Source organism: Erythranthe guttata, chromosome 14, assembly GCF_056151865.1.
Source record: "Erythranthe guttata isolate IM_541 chromosome 14, IM_541, whole genome shotgun sequence".
In the NCBI taxonomy this organism is placed as follows: Eukaryota; Viridiplantae; Streptophyta; class Magnoliopsida; order Lamiales; family Phrymaceae; genus Erythranthe; species Erythranthe guttata.
Window position 1 is genome coordinate 23,346,569 of NC_142546.1, and position 16,341 is coordinate 23,362,909.

The 16,341-nt window shown below is 35.2% G+C and overlaps 3 protein-coding genes and 1 pseudogene across 3 annotated transcripts; 3 read left to right on the forward strand and 1 right to left on the reverse strand.

The window, feature by feature from the left end:
• Positions 1-2,272: 2,272 nt before the first annotated feature.
• On the forward strand, positions 2,273-3,323 carry LOC105958748 (uncharacterized; annotated as a pseudogene).
• Positions 3,324-4,351: 1,028 nt separating this feature from the next.
• Positions 4,352-6,483, forward strand: LOC105958749 (putative inactive receptor kinase At5g67200). The gene has a single exon (XM_012982754.2). It carries the CDS (start codon positions 4,352-4,354, stop codon positions 6,389-6,391), a length of 2,040 nt encoding a protein of 679 aa, XP_012838208.2. The 3' UTR covers positions 6,392-6,483.
• LOC105958750 (uncharacterized) lies at positions 6,468-7,870 on the reverse strand. Its single transcript, XM_088813409.1, has 2 exons — positions 7,051-7,870; positions 6,468-6,957 (listed from the first exon to the last, which is right to left on the reverse strand). Exons 1-2 carry the CDS (start codon positions 7,613-7,615, stop codon positions 6,506-6,508), a joined length of 1,017 nt encoding a protein of 338 aa, XP_088669535.1. The 5' UTR covers positions 7,616-7,870; the 3' UTR covers positions 6,468-6,505.
• Positions 7,871-10,626: 2,756 nt separating this feature from the next.
• Positions 10,627-11,537, forward strand: LOC105958901 (ethylene-responsive transcription factor ERF011). The gene has a single exon (XM_012982903.2). The coding sequence runs from the start codon at positions 10,764-10,766 to the stop codon at positions 11,238-11,240; it is 477 nt and encodes a 158-aa protein (XP_012838357.2). The 5' UTR covers positions 10,627-10,763; the 3' UTR covers positions 11,241-11,537.
• Positions 11,538-16,341: the final 4,804 nt, after the last annotated feature.

The following is a 16,341-nucleotide window of genomic DNA, read 5'->3' on the forward strand; positions in this document are numbered from 1 at the left end:
ATATTGTTTAATTGTTTTAAAATAATTTGTAGGAGCAGTTGGTCAATGGGTGGAAATTGAGTAAAATTAAAAAAGAAAAGAAAATGGTGAATATTTTAATGGTGAGCGTGTCGTGTATGGGACGGTTGACAAGTTAGACCAGACAATTATTTTGGAAGATATAATAATTAATAAGTGGTGATGGTGGGTGGAGCTATTTAATATATTTATATATGATAAATAATTAATTAAATATCAAATAAAAACTTGGACTTATTTTTAGGAGATTATTAATATTATTAAATGCTACTATGTGAGGATGAGAGTGCAACAGTTGGAATTATCTTCCACTCAAGATTGAGCTGTGTTCTTGCTATTTTTTCTTTTTCTTAAATCATATGTTTTGATTAATTATTATAAAATGTATTATTTAGGTAGTTCGCAAGTCATAGTCAGTTCATTCTTAAGGATTAATTATTCTACATAATATTAATGTGAAGTTGAATTTCAAAAAAATACAATTGATTAAAATAGATGCATGTATGGCTTGTTTTACATAAAATTATAAATACAATATAATGCAATATTGAAATAATTGAGGTATAAAAAAAATAAATCAAGTTGTTGAATGTGCATGTAGGGTTGACTAATCAGCAGATATGGCGCAGGTGGGTGGATGGGGAAGCCCAAGTCATAGATCACAAGAAATAAGGGAATATAATATTCTAAATTAATTAATTATTGAAGAGGATTATGACTAAGCATCCTCTATATTTTTAATTCCCACTTTGTAATTTTCCAAGATTTAAAAAGATTTTTATTCCCTTGTTGTTATTTTTTTTTTTTTTTTTGTGAAACTTGACCTTATTAAAATTATGCATACAAGTTTCTAGATGTTGGAGTTGCCCCAAAATGGCCAAGATTGAAGATTGAACATCAAATATGCTCGTTTAAAAGTGTTACATCATATGTATTAAGAAAACTAATAAATTTTACATCAACTACTTAACGGACTGTTGAGTCGCCGACTCACCACAATTTACACATCATCATGTCGTAGCAAATAGGGACCTTGGAGTCGAGAGATTTTGCATTTTGGTGCATAAAGTCAAAACCAAACTTCCACAAAGTTTGAACCATTAATATGATTGAATGACGATTTATTTATTTTCAAATTGTATAAGGTGTAACATTATTAAATAGTAAAATTAAAAACTCAAAATAACATGGCCTCCACTTTTAAAGTGATCCCTCATGTATTTAAACTTATTTTGATGTGGTCATATTTCATAATTTCAGTAGACTAAAAATTGAAGTATGACAATCTAAGTATGAAGAAGGGCTAAATCGGAATATCTTTACAATACAAGACTAGTAAAGATATTGAGTATACTAAATATTAAACAAATTAAGTTCAATTAATCGTAATTAATCTCTCCAATCAGGCCTTAAAATACTATTTCATCTATTTTCAATGAATTATATTAATTTCCAAAAGTCAACATCCAGCTAATATGATTTTTCTAGAGATTTCATTTCATCTATTAATAGATTTCAATAATTCAAGATGTCAACGGCCAGCTCATCCAACTGGTTTTGCTTTATCGTTTTCTGTTGGGCTTCAGTTTAAGATGACAATAGTGGGCTGCTTTCTTGTGGGAAATTTTACATACGAATGTTTAGCCCAACAAAACAGTTGGAAATAGGGCATTAATAATATTTTATCTTATAAATAATGTATATGTATTTTTTTGAGAATCTAAATAAATAATTATAACAAACGTTTCCGAGCTTTCTATAACAAAAAAATTATGATGATCCCTCGTCAGATTTTAATGATCCGACGTCGCTTCAACTCATAAAAATCAATTTTATGCTATTTAAGCAGTTTAGAAAATTCATCAAAACATAAAATGACGGTTTCGTAAAGTGGATTGTTTCTAAAATTACAAAATCTATTCGAAATATGTTTTAACCAATTTTCACATTTGTCTATGGTCGTTTTTTTTCAATTTTTGGGTTTTTTGAGTTTTAATAGCTAGTAAACAACCCTATTCCAAAATGGCCCGACAAACAAAACTTATGAGCATAGGTCATGACTCGCGTCAGATTTCGATGATCCGACGACATCTCAACTCATAAAAATTAAATTTTACTATTTTAGAAAATTCATATCAATTCATAGAAACATCACATGATGAATTTGTCAATTGTGAGGTTTTAACTCATTTTTGCATATTTATGCAAAACAGTCGTTATCCCGGTTTATTATGGTCTTTTGAGTTGTAATAGCATGTTAAAACCCTTGACTCAGGATGGTTAATATTCTCTACTTTTTTCTCTTCTTGAGTTATTTCAGATTTTGTCACCCTAGAAATTTATCTGTAACTTGATGATGTGTGTTTGCATGTGTGTTAATTTGTGATGCATCTCATTAATATGTGTGTACCTGGTGTTTTTGATATCATGAAAAGTTTATAATTTTTTTTTTCTTATTAAAAGTGATATTTTGATATATGATTGTGATCTGTTTGGATCCCTTGTAGTTAATTACACGAATTTGAATCATTGTAAATTTGTAATGATTAAAAAAATAATTTTTTTAACCGTGGTATTGATTGGGATTACAGCTGCAAGAGCTTTGGAATCGTTGAACTTTGCTCCACTCGGTAACAAGAATATCCGAGTGATGTACTCGCATCGGGACCCAAGCACCGAAGGACGCCGCTTGGATAAGTTCGATCGGGAATCTCAAATGTAAAAATATCTCCGATATTGCGCTTCTTCTAAAGTCTTCCGATTCTATTGTCCACAATCTTTGCCATGCATACGACGTGTGTGTGTGTATTATCATAAGGCTTCATCTAGGCCGTCCAATTTCTTCCTTGCGCTTCGTAAATGGTACCCTTCTTTTCAGCCAGAGATGGAGTTTCGTTGCTTTGTGTTGAATAAACTCCTTGTGGGGATTTGTCAAAGGGAAGTGACCAACTTTCATCCTACTCTTGTTGAAAGGAAAAGTCATTTAAAAGCTATGATTTTGGACTTTTTTGTGGAGGAAGTGAAGGGGAAATTTGGGTCGGAGAGTTTTACGTTTGATGTTTATGTCACGAAAGATGGGCGGGTTAAGGTATTGGATTTCAATCCGTGGGGTGGTTCGACTCTCACGTTGATGTTTAGTTGGGATGAATTGGAAGATGAGTCGAGAGAAGGTGATGAATTCGAATTGGATTTTAGGATTGTGGAGAGTAGATGTGGTATTCGACCGGGTTTGAAAACTGCACGTTAGTAGCCCTATCCCAAGGAAAACGGCCTGAATAATAAAACTCATGACCAATGGTCATGAATCGCGTCAGATTTCGATAATCCGACGTCGTTTCGATTCATAAAATAAGAATAGATGATAGAAAAAAGTAGAAAAAAAATCACTAATTTACCCCGTAAGGTAAATTTAATTTATCAAACTATAGAAATATTAAAATTATGCTGGTGCAATTTTAAATTGAAATATAAAATCTGGTAGGTGACCTAAGAAACCTACCTGAGTAACACTGGCCAGTAACTACACCACCAAACATATACATACACATAATTAACCATAGTTAATGAGCCACCTAAAATCCTTCATTTTATGACTCACCGACGCTTTACATTTTACAGCTACCATATACATACAATAAATAGTACTCGTATATATTGATGCACAGTTGCAAGAAATTAAAAGATTTAAACTAACTGGTCCACATAGTTTTTGTACCACATTCATAAATATTAGCTGGTAAGAAATAATTTTTTTTTAATCTTTTTTTGCCACGAGTCATTTAAAGGGTTGGGCTTTGTAATGGGCTTTATTTTATTTTATTTTATTTTATTTATTAATAATAATTAATTTGAAATATGTGGGGGTGTATTGAATGATTTGTGACCTTTTGTAATGAACCCCAAGACAACAAGTACACTGTCGAAAAAAGCCTATGAACACACAAATCCACACACAGACACAGGTGCTGCTGACTGCTATGTCTGTTAGAGAGAGAAAGAGAGGAGAGAGAGAGGTGTATTCGAATTCCCCCACCTCTCTTCTCACTTCTTTTTTTCACTTCACGTGATTTCTGACTGTATTCTCGGATTTCCATTCCGACACTTGCTTTCTTCCTTCATCACTTATTACATACTCCTGTCACTCACCGTATCCCAACGCCCCCCCCCCCCCCCCCCACCCCCACCCCCCTTTCTCTTCACTCACATGTCGCTACCGAAAAATGCAGTACCCACAATTATTCAGTAAACCAAACCCAACAAACAAGATAAACAAACCCTAATAATTAAATACATTCCTCATTTTACCCTCATTTTTCCGTCCAGTTCAAGAAACATGGCGAAGCCGCATTACCATTTTCTGCAGAGTGTTCTTCTTTTTATACCCCTACTGTACTTCCATTACAACTTCATCCTAGGTTCTTCTTCACCTTCTCCCGGCAAAACCCTGTTACTCCCGTCTGATTCTTCCGCATTGTTGGATTTCAAGTCGAAAGCGGATTTGAGGAACGTCTTGGATTTTTCTGCTAAAACGGGTTCGGGTTTCTGCAAATGGGGTGGTGTTCAGTGCTCCGTTTCAAACAGGGCTGTCAAAGTGGTTCTGGAAAACATGAATCTTGGGGGGGTTTTCGCCCCCGACACTCTTACCCAGCTCCGGCAGCTCCGGGTTCTCAGCCTCCGGAACAACTCCCTCACCGGTCCGGTTCCCGATCTTTCCGGTTTGGTCAACCTCAAAGTTCTTTTTCTTTGCCGTAACTATTTCTCCGGCGCCGTTCCGCCGTCTGTTTCCACCCTCCACCGTCTCAAAACCCTCGATCTTTCCTACAACATGCTGGCCGGTTCGATTCCTCTGTCTCTCAACGGTTTGGAGCGGCTGTACTTTCTCCGGCTCGACTTCAACCGGTTCCACGGTCCGGTCCCGCCGTTCAACCTCTCCTCCCTGCAAGTCTTCAACGTCTCCCACAACGACCTCGCCGGCGCCGTTCCGGTGACCCCCACCCTCTCCCGCTTCAACACGTCGTCGTTCGCTTTAAACTCCCGACTCTGCGGCGCGATCGTGCACAGGCAATGCCGTTCGACGCGGCCGTTCTTCGGCGACGCAGCACCGCCTCCAAAACAAGCCGCGGCGAGCGCGCTCAGCCAAACCGCCGACCAGCACGGCGGCAGCGTGGCGTTAAGCAGCAGAGGTGTGGTGATGCAGAAGCGAAAGAGGGCTGCAATGGTGATTGGGTTCTCATTGGGGGCGTCCATTTTCGTCATCTCACTGATGATATGCCTAGGTTTCGCGGCGAGGAACAAGTGGAAGAGGTCCGAAATTACGAAACCGGGATTGGGCGAAGCTAGCGTCACGGGGAATGCAGAGGCTGTGATGCGAATCGAGGAAGAAAACGAAGAGCTCGAAGAAAAAGTGAAGAGAGTAATGCAAGAAGGGAAGCATCTTCATCTTCAGATGGTGGGGAAGAGCGGGAGCTTAGTATTCTGCGCGAGCGAGCCGCAGGTGTACACGCTGGATCAGCTGATGAGGGCTTCCGCGGAGCTGCTAGGGAGGGGGACGATGGGGTCCACGTACAAGGCGGTGCTCGACAGCCGTCTGATCGTCACGGTGAAGAGATTAGACGGTGCGAGATTGGCGGACGTAAGCCCGACAATGTTCGAGGGGCACATGGAATCTGTGGGTGGGCTGCGTCACCCGAATTTAGTGCCTCTCAGAGCTTACTTACAGGCTAACGAAGAGAGGCTTTTGATCTACGATTACCATCCCAACGGCAGTCTTTTCTCTCTCATCCACGGCTCGAAATCGGCAAAGGCAAAGCCACTGCACTGGACTTCGTGCCTGAAGATAGCCGAGGACGCAGCACAAGGGCTCTGCTTCATCCACCAAGCCTGGCGTCTCGTGCACGGCAATCTCAAATCCTCCAACGTACTCCTCGGCTCCGACTTCGAGGCGTGCCTGACCGACTACTGCCTCGTCGCCCTCGCCACGTCGTCGCCTGTCTCCAACAATGACGAATTTGACCCTTACAAAGCCCCCGAAGTTCTCAAGCTGAAAAACCCCCACCGTGAGGAAACGTCCAAATCGGACGTTTACTCGTTCGGGGTTCTTCTGTTGGAGCTTCTGACGGGGAAGCACCCGTTAGATCACCCCCCGAGTAATCTAACGGATGACGGGATGCTGAGGTGGATGGGGTCCGTCAGGGGTGCTGATGACGCGGGAGAGAATCGGTTGGAGATGCTTCTTGAGGTGGCTATGGCTTGCAGGTCGGGCCCGCCCGACCAGAGGCCGACTATGTGGCAGGTTTTGAAGATGATTCAAGAGATTAAGGAGGTTGTTTTGATGGAGGATAGTGAATTTAACATTAATTCAGGGACTGATTAGCAATTTTAATCAACTATAAGTGATGCATATGTATAATGTGTAGACATTTTTAATCAATTTTAATAATTATTAAGCTATGTTTAAGAATTTTATTGACAGGTTGTATATATTGTACTATACAAGGACAATTTCAAACAGATCACCTTCGGAATCGCGATCGAATTCGACCGACTTAATACTATTCGCTCTCTTATTATTATTACTTCTTGTGCCGGCACTCCATTGCGAATCCATTCTTCCGATCGAGAAAAGATCGGTGCTATCTTCACTGCCTAAGGTACGGACCCTAACAAAGCACGGGTTCGGAGTTCGGTGCAGATTCCCAGGCGCAAATTTGAAAGGGCATTGTCCGAAATTTACGAGAGCAGTAACATCGGCATTTGAAGCTAACGTTGGATAAAACGGAGAGGTGAATTCCTCTTCATCGCAGTTGAATTCATGAATTAGTATCGAATCAACTGTGAAGAAAACCCGTTTCTGGCCTGGATTGTAGCCGCAGCCGATTACGACGGCCTTTTCCGATATTCCCCATTTGCCCTTTTTGGATTCGGGCGCAATCTTCGTTCCTGTGGAAATTTAAAGTGAAGCAATTATACATACATGTGGATGATATATATTTATAATCTTTAAGCAATTGCAAGTTTAAATTTATGCATCACCGTTACGATATACGGAACCGGTAGAATTGAAGCCGATTGAACCCGGAAAACAGCCCGGAATTTTCATTGGGATTTGGCCTTCTCTTGTCAATCCAACTGAAATCAGCAAAACAGCTTCATTTTGCTTTTCTTGCAAGATCGTGAGTTCGAAATACGCTTCTTGCGGGAAAGATGAGTTGTCCAAACGCGGGCCTGGCAAAGGCAGAGCAGCCCGAATCACGGATAAAGACGAATTACTAACGCGGGTGATGATCTTCTTTAATCCTGGATTGAGTCTAACTTTCTGCATATAATCTGATGATCCTTCACAAACTTCCCAACCAGTCTCGCAAACCCCGAATAGGGTTGTTGTGAGGGCAAATCGTGACCATCCGTTTTCGACGGCGTCCGCGACTAGAGATGGATGGTCGGCCCACCGGAAAACGTTCGAAGTGCTCGTCGTGAAATCCGGTACGATAGGTTTACGGGGTTTCGGGTGCAGGCATTCTTGGAAGATCAGAAGAAATAGAAGGATGAGAATTCCGGCAAGAGCAGCTATTAGTGTTATATGCAGCCAAGTGATCATCTTTGAATTTTTATTTTCGGACAAGATCAAATCTTTGCAAATTTTCAGACAAGACTAATAATAATGTTTTAATTAATGATTTTGGAAAATATAATTGCAGCAAAGATATTGCAATTGCAAAAGGAGGCATATGAATTGAAAGAGATTATATATATTTTAAATGAATAAATGACTTTTCTTTATTGACCATTTCATCACTTAATAAATGTGTTCATATACGCATTAGTGTGTGTTTATAAGGAATGAGTTTCTGCTGACTGCATTCATAAGAAAGACACAGTCTTTTTATGGGATTTCGATTATGTCTTTAACTTTTTTGACAAATTTGAGTGAGACCTTAATTTAATTCACTGAAAATTTTCATCATAAATGTGTGTTGATAATTTCTCATTTAAAAGAAAGAAAAAAAAAATCTACAAGGTGAAATGGGCTTTAAATATATGGCTTAACTTTTGATTGGGCTTTATGAGTTATTTTGCAAATGGGCTTGCATAAAAGATAGTAGCCGATTTTTAGAGGCAGAACTATAATTTTTGGATGAATATTTCTTAACTCTAAAAAATTCCGTATAATATCACGGGCTTTAGTTTTGCAGGTTTGTAACCCAGGTGTTCGTCCTACTTGGTCGGATCATCTATGTGCGTGCGGAGACCTACTCCCGTATTCTAATCCAATCTCTGTTTAATTTAACCCAAGACGAGTGATACAACATCAGATATAATACAACATGTGGAATAAGTGTAATTTTCACAAATAAGAAATTGATATTCATAATTCAAACATACATATCAACTCAAAAGGTTGTCTCTATTTTATTTCCTGGTTATCCTCTTTTTTCAGTCTTGACCAAGAAATAAAGAAGAAAAATAGGATATTTGATCAGTTATTAAAAATAAAAAAAATAACAAATAAAAGTATTCTTTGTCCACTAATTTAAAAATTCGATGCTTCCGTGAGGTACTAAGATTCTGTGTTGTCATCGTCTTATGCTCTCATACATCACTATTTTATTTTATTTTTTTCTGTTATTAGTATTTTAATTTAGTTACTTTTACCAATTAATCTACTATGAAATGCTAATTAACGCTTGAAGCCTATACAAATTTGTGTCCCTGCTTTAAATAAACAAGTAATTAATTACTTAAGGTGGAAAAAAATATATAAACAAAGCAACTAATTGTTTGTCTTCTTGTTTGAAATTGGGCAAAGTCAGCAATTCCATCAAACCCAAAAAAAGCCATCAGATTTTTTTTTTTCTTTTTACATTTGTCCTTGGGCTATTCCTTGTTTCTTTGTTTTCTTTATTTTTTTGATTAAAAAAAATAAATAAATAAAAATAAAAACATTGGAAGTTTCCCTTATATGGCTAAAAAAAGTAGTTGTAAGTGTTCAAGTTGTTGAAAGGGAATGTCTTCAATGATCATTGGTTTTATGATTTATCCAATTTGTGCATTTCTCCACCTCACAACTCCCCACTTTAATCTATTCATATAATTTATTAATAAGCATGCACCAAATTGGCAACTTGGCTCACTATGAATTATTAGCTTATACGTCTATCAGACGCTACACCTGATGCATGTAACACAATGTTCGATTATGTGCAGATCAATAGTTCAAGATCACTCGTTGTATTTCACTTAGTATAGCATTTACAAAACTCTCAAGTCAAATAGTTGAAAATCAAATTGAATCAATCAATTTATCAGATTAGTCATGCTTTTGGAGGAAATGTAACGGAAACTCATTTTGGAGCATTTATTAAAATAAAATAAAAAATATATATTATTTACATATATTCTACATGGTGATAATGATATTATTTACACTTATATTAACAAGTCCAGAATGTGGTTAAGTTGTTGCTTTTAACATACGTCATTTGAATAGACCCAACTTAATTATTTATATTTCATTGTAAATTTGTAATAGAAATTATGAATAGAAGACAGACACTTGTTGGTTTATCGTGCTAGAACTGTAATTGATGCTGACAAATTATTTGTTTATATTTAACCTCCATTAAAATTAATTGCAATATTTGTCAAGAAAAATTAATTGCAATAAGATATTATATAGGATTTCTTTATAATGATTGAGAATGAGAAAAAATGACTGTATGCGTCGGCCAAAAATTGTAGTTATCTTGTACACGTGGCGGCCGTGCTTAGACGACACACTATCGGCCAATTACGCAACTCCCTCCACTTATATATGTGCGGCCGATCCTTAATTTTCCTCCACCATGTCAACATTATATCTTTTTTTTTTTTTTTTTTAATTCCTTTTAAATATCATCGAAATGGGATATTTAATGATAATTAATACATTCAAAATATTATATTATTAAGCGTTTTATGTATTTATATATATTTAGGTGTAAATATGTAATATACACCAAATATCTAATGTTCCCGATTTGGTAATTTAACTATAGTATAATCTCGATAAATTAATAATATTGATTAAATAATAATTTCCTTCAGCCCGACTCGACGAAAATGTGTTAAATTATTAACTTGATAATTTAATAATTCGTTAAATTAATAAAATTTTCCTAGTCCCAACTATATTAATTTATAGAGGTTTAACTGTACTTTTAATTTCCAACAATTCACCACACAAGTAAATATATATCCACCAAAATTAAATGATCCAAGGCACTAAAATTAATAGCTACCCTATGCATGTAACTAATTTTGTACTTAACTACTAAAAATAAAAATAAATGATTTTATACCTAAAATATTACAAATTAGTATACGATGTTATTGAAAAAATAATAATATTTAACTACTTAATATTTTATCTAACACAATGAACCAAAGATGTTAATAATTAATTAATTAATCAAGTAAGCAAGAAGTTCAATTTTTTTTTTAATGAATACATAAGCAATAAATCTATTTAACTTGAAATTAAGCCGAGATATAAATATAAATGAGGTGGTGGGCCACAGACTAGTGAATCTTTAAAATAGCCCATATCCAGTGCAGCCCATATAAATAGAGACCCACCGCATCAAAGTATCAATTTTTTTCTAGCACCAATTGCTAATTTAGATATTCTCTCTTCTCTCTCTCTTCTTCCATTTCTTACTTACCAAACCCTAATTCTCAATTACTGAAAAATAGGGAAAGAGTTATCAATGGAAGGGGGTTGCTGTACGGCTTCTTCAACATCTTCATCAGGCGGCACCGAGATTTCGAATTCGAATTCGAAGAGGAAGCAAATTAGGCAAGACAAACCCTACCGAGGTATAAGGATGCGGAAGTGGGGCAAGTGGGTGGCGGAGATCAGGGAGCCCAACAAGCGCTCCAGAATCTGGCTCGGCTCCTACTCCTCCCCCGTCGCGGCGGCGCGTGCCTACGACACCGCTCTCTTCTACCTCCGCGGCCGCTCCGCCCGCCTCAACTTCCCCGAGTTCCTAGTCGAGGAAGTCGTAAGCGACGCGCGCGATTTGTCCGCCGCCGCCATCCGGAAGAAAGCCACCGAGGTCGGAGCTAGGGTTGACGCGCTCCAAACCGCCGAGCATGCAAGCCCCGTCTCCAATAATTCGGGTCGGGTTTCTGAAAAGCCCGACTTGAATGAGTACCCGAGTCCTGAAACCTCGGAAGATAACTGAAAATGGTATAAACATATATAAGTACGGTTTGTATTAATTATTAGAGTTTTTTTTTTTTAATATGTTTATTTTTGTTATAATTATATTAGTGTTTTTTAAATTGTATAATTTCCGCCGGAAAAAAACAACTGTGTTTTGGCTCCGGCACCGGAAGGAATTAGAGGATTGCAGGGTGGGGGTACTATAGAAAATATAGAGATTAATTAAAAGTGTGTTAATGTAATCCAAAGGGATTATAATTTATATCTATACCCAAGTTCAAGTATATAAATATATATATATTTCTTCATCAGTTAATTAATTGTGAATTAACAAAAATAATTAGTAAAATTGCAACTTAATTTTTTTTTCCCCTTCAGTTTTTTAATCAAGATATTAAAATAATAAATAAATAAATAAATCACTGTTCCATTGAATATTGCTAGTGTAGAGGAAGAATAAGACAAGAGAGAGAGAGAGAGACGAGAAGTGTGGGGCCCACTTGTTCATAGCAAGTTGACGAGAGGATAAGGTAGACACAGAGTTGGGTGCTCCAACAGTGGCGTTGCATTTTCTTATTATCTGACGTGTCGACTGTCTATGGACTTCACTCATCAAATATCATAAATTAAACCGGTCCGTGAACTAATGAACCGGTTCCATTGGGAGTAGTGATGACTGATGAAACAGTGGGTTTATGGAATTGTTTAATTTAGTAGTAGGCTTTAATTATTTATTTATTGCACATAAGCATGCGTCTGCCTAACTGTACTCCATCCAGTTATTTTGACTTTGTTTACTTCCACTTGAACACTCTCTTTTGCACGGCTTATTATAAATAATTAAATAAATAATAAATAAAGCAGCTAACATGATTGGATGAAGCAGCTCAGTGACGTCGTTTTGTAGATTAAAGTGTGGAAAAAGGAAAATTAAATTATGGGCAGAAAAATACCAAAGGTATATATATATATTTTATTTATGGGCCGAACTAGTCCAACAAAGCATAGGCCCACATCTAATTGCCCATTTAAAGACTATTAAATCTCTATAAAAAAATAATTTTGATTAAAAAAATTAATTAATTAATTGAAAAAATAATTAAATTAGGTGAATTAGGAGAATATGAATGAGTCACAAAGTACAAAGACAGTACTTGAAAATAATAAACAGCAGCATGGTGGTATTGTCTACAAAATTTATTGCAACTGTTAAACATCCGTATATATAGAACTGCAGGCTGACTTTAATGTTTAGGCGTCAAGAAGTCAACCTCCAAAATCAATTTTGTATATTTTTTTTTTTTTTGATATTTTTAAATATTAGTGTGACTTAGGTGCACTAGTTGTATATCTGTTTATATTAATGTTAATTTCATTTACAAAATTAAAATAATTGTAAATGTGACTATATATGATGTTATACCTCTCTCTCACATCAATTGTGATTAAATGTTTGGAAAGAAAAAAATGATATAAATTGGTAGCTAGCTCCATCAAACAGCACTTGTGCACTTGTTACATGTCCAAGTTCTAATGAATGTGTAATTACTTATTATTAACTTACTTCTCTCATCTGCCCCTTCTTTATGTTTGCAACAGAAAACTGAAATTCCACATTTGTGGGCCGACTAATTAATTTTGGCAACTACCGTTTGCAGTAGTCAAATTAAGTTATCACACATTTAAATTCTTATATATACATATATATCTAGTACAGTGTACAAGGTACAATTTACAACCACTGATGTAAGCCTTTCTTTATTTTTCATTAATAAGTGTAAAAAAGAAAGAAAAAAAAAACATTAAAGAAATATAATTTCGTTACATGACAGGGAAAATGAAATGATAAATGGGCCAAACTTGGCTCAATTAATATTATAATTGGGCTTCTTATCCAATTGGACCTTCCGGTACCATTAGATTGGATTTCTTGGAAAATAAATATATTTTTAAAACTTAATAAATCGATATTTCTAGGTGCTAATTAATAAGACGGATAATTGAGATGGGCCTAACTTAAACCCAATCACTCGGCTCGATTATAATTGAGTCGAACCTATTTTTTAGTTAACAGTATTAGAGATATTAATATTAAATGATACATTTCACTAAAAGCTTAAGCTTTTGGTTGGGATGGTCATTCAAAATGGTATCAGAGCCAGAGTTCGAATCCCACAGCCACCCATTTAAAAAATATTTTAAGTGCAAGGCTTCAAAAGTAACCCCTGGACTTGAGGGGGCGTATGGGAGATATTAAAATTAAATGATAAATAAAAAATTTTTACCGTGGACTTGAGGGAGCGTAAGGGATACATTAAAATTAAATGATAAATAAAAACTTTTTATGATGGATTTAGCAGGATATTATTTCAGTGACATCAATTCAGGAAATGGTTGTTTGGACTGTCATCCATTGACACTCTCATCTAACAAAAAAAAGTAACCCCTTTTTTTTCTCATTTTTCTTTCAAAAATTAATGATGTATTTGTCCACACTTTTCCCTTACAAGATATGACAAATTTCTCACCATGCGATCATGCAATCATCACTCCACATTCTCTCTCTCTCTTCATTTTCTTTTACCTTTACCCAAAAAAAAAAAAAAAAAAAAAAACCCGAAAAAGAAAAAGGGAAAAGGATTTAAGACATAAAGTGAAGAGCTAAATTACAAGAGAAATGATGCTAATCTCCAAATCAAATAAAATGGGAATAAATGTCAATCAAGGCAATGATGGCTACAACAATTCACTTCTATTTTTCCAATTATATCGCTCTTAATAGCAGGAGTTAGATACATGACGAATTTCAATCATAAATTTGATTAAATAATCACCAACTAACCACATATACATAACAGTGCATATGTGTGTAATTATGTATAGATTTACGGTTGTATTTCATACTAGCACGAGAGTAATTTTAATTGTTCATGTGTGTCCATGAATTGGCTATTAATTTTTTTTATTGTTATCATAAAGTAATTATATTCTAATAACTACTTTAGTGTTATAAATAAGTATGAATTCGTGTTCACATAGGTTTGCCAATTCAACTCGAGCACGAGTCAAATTTTAACCGAACTCGAGCTCAAGCTTAATTCAAGTACTAGTTCGTCATTCACTTCATTTGGTATTTGAAAAAATAATATGAGAATTAAAAAATGTGCACGAGCAAGTTAATCTAGCAATTATTATACTACATGTGACACAAATGACAAATCATATAAAAAAATCAATGGTGGAAGGGCAGAATGTTTGCGTGCACATTTTTCCAACGTGTGCTTGTCAATCAATTAAAAAATAATTTACGTCAATTAATTAAATAGAAAACAAAAGACAAAAACATATTTATAGTTATTACTTATTTGCAGAGCAATCGGAGATATATTATGGTATGTTATGATTCGCCCCAACACTCGCACGCCCGACCCGAAACTGTGATATGGGAATGGGTCACGGAAATGGCTTATAATTAACATATTTTTATATTTTTATATAATATATATATACACATATATTAGTTCTAAATTGGTAATTTTAATAAATTCTACTTAATGTGAACTTGAGTTTGGGTTGGGCCTGATTTGACACGTGGAAATGATGGGAATTGTTGTTCCGGTAATGATGGGCTCTCACCGTTTCTTCCACTGTGTGGGCTCCACCGCTAACAAACTTTTTCTTTGACCCAACTTACCCCTTTTTAATAATTTTTTTTTCTCTCTTTTTTTTTTTTTTTCTTGTTTGAATTTTGAAACAATAATTCATGCAAGATTAGACTTGATCACTGTTTTAAGAGAAAAAAAATTGATATATTTAAGTATTTATCATTTGTTTCTATTTGCAGCATTCCTTTCGAAAAAATAATGCAGTATTTTCTTACTATATATATCTTGATATTCAAAAAATTCAGACAAAAACCTAACCACATGCATTATAATCTGAAAATGTCAATATTCGAATCATTTTTCCACAAAAATATGTTGACCCATGTTGTTTGGAATTTAGGACAAATCAATGGAGATTTTCCTCAATATGGTCCACCTGTGCTATCTATATATATACACACACACATATATATATATATATATATGCAGGTTCAGTGGTTGATTGAACATGCATTATTGTCTCATGAAAATAATAAAATCGCATTCGATCTCTGGTGCTGAAAAGTCATATTTTTTTTTTTTTTTTTTTTACCACTACTTGTTTAAATTTTGAAAATCAATTTCCTAAGTTTGGACAACATTTTTGCCAGTTAACTAATTAAGGACTATATGCATGTGCCATTGTGAACATAATAGAACCTTTCTTCAGCCTTCTTCTATGACACCATTCATATATGTTGTGGAGAAATTGAGTGTTAGTTAATTTGGCCCAATATATTTTTTTACCTCTATCTCTCATGATCTGATGCTTTATAAATTATAGCACAAGAACCAACGGTCAAAGACAATAAAGTTGCCTTCTTGTTAATGCTCTTCGTGTACGACGACGAACGTTGATAAAAAATAAAAAATAAAAAATAAAAAAAATCGACGAAAAACGACATGAAAAATCAGGAAAAGTACAGTAGAAGAGGAGACAGATCGAGAAAGAGGGGTTTTTTAGACCTAGGTTTATAAATCAAGGATGGATAGCCAAGATCAGACTATTTATTTTAAACGATCAAGATTAGTCAAAACCACTTAAATCGGGCTAAAGTTAGCCACTGGGCCGATTCCACAATTTGAGTTGTTCAATTATTAGTTTTTCAAATCGTTCAATTATTAGTTTTTCAGGCTCTATTCACATATAGGGATACTTACATATTGACCTATAAAGTGCGAAAAGAATTTGAAAACATTACCAAACATAGCCTAACACATTTCTTCTCTAAGAAAGAAAAGCCATTAAGTTTGTGATGGACCAATATATATTATAATATACTGATCAGTCTTATTTATCTGGAAATAACAACTATTATTAGTTTATTACAATAAGTGTTTCTTCCTCATACAAAAACAGGATAAAAAGGTAGAGTTTGTGGAGTTACACTATTTGGGAAATTGGAGCAACAGTTCCCAATAATAAAGATACGTATATATATATTATATATATATATATATATATATATATATACT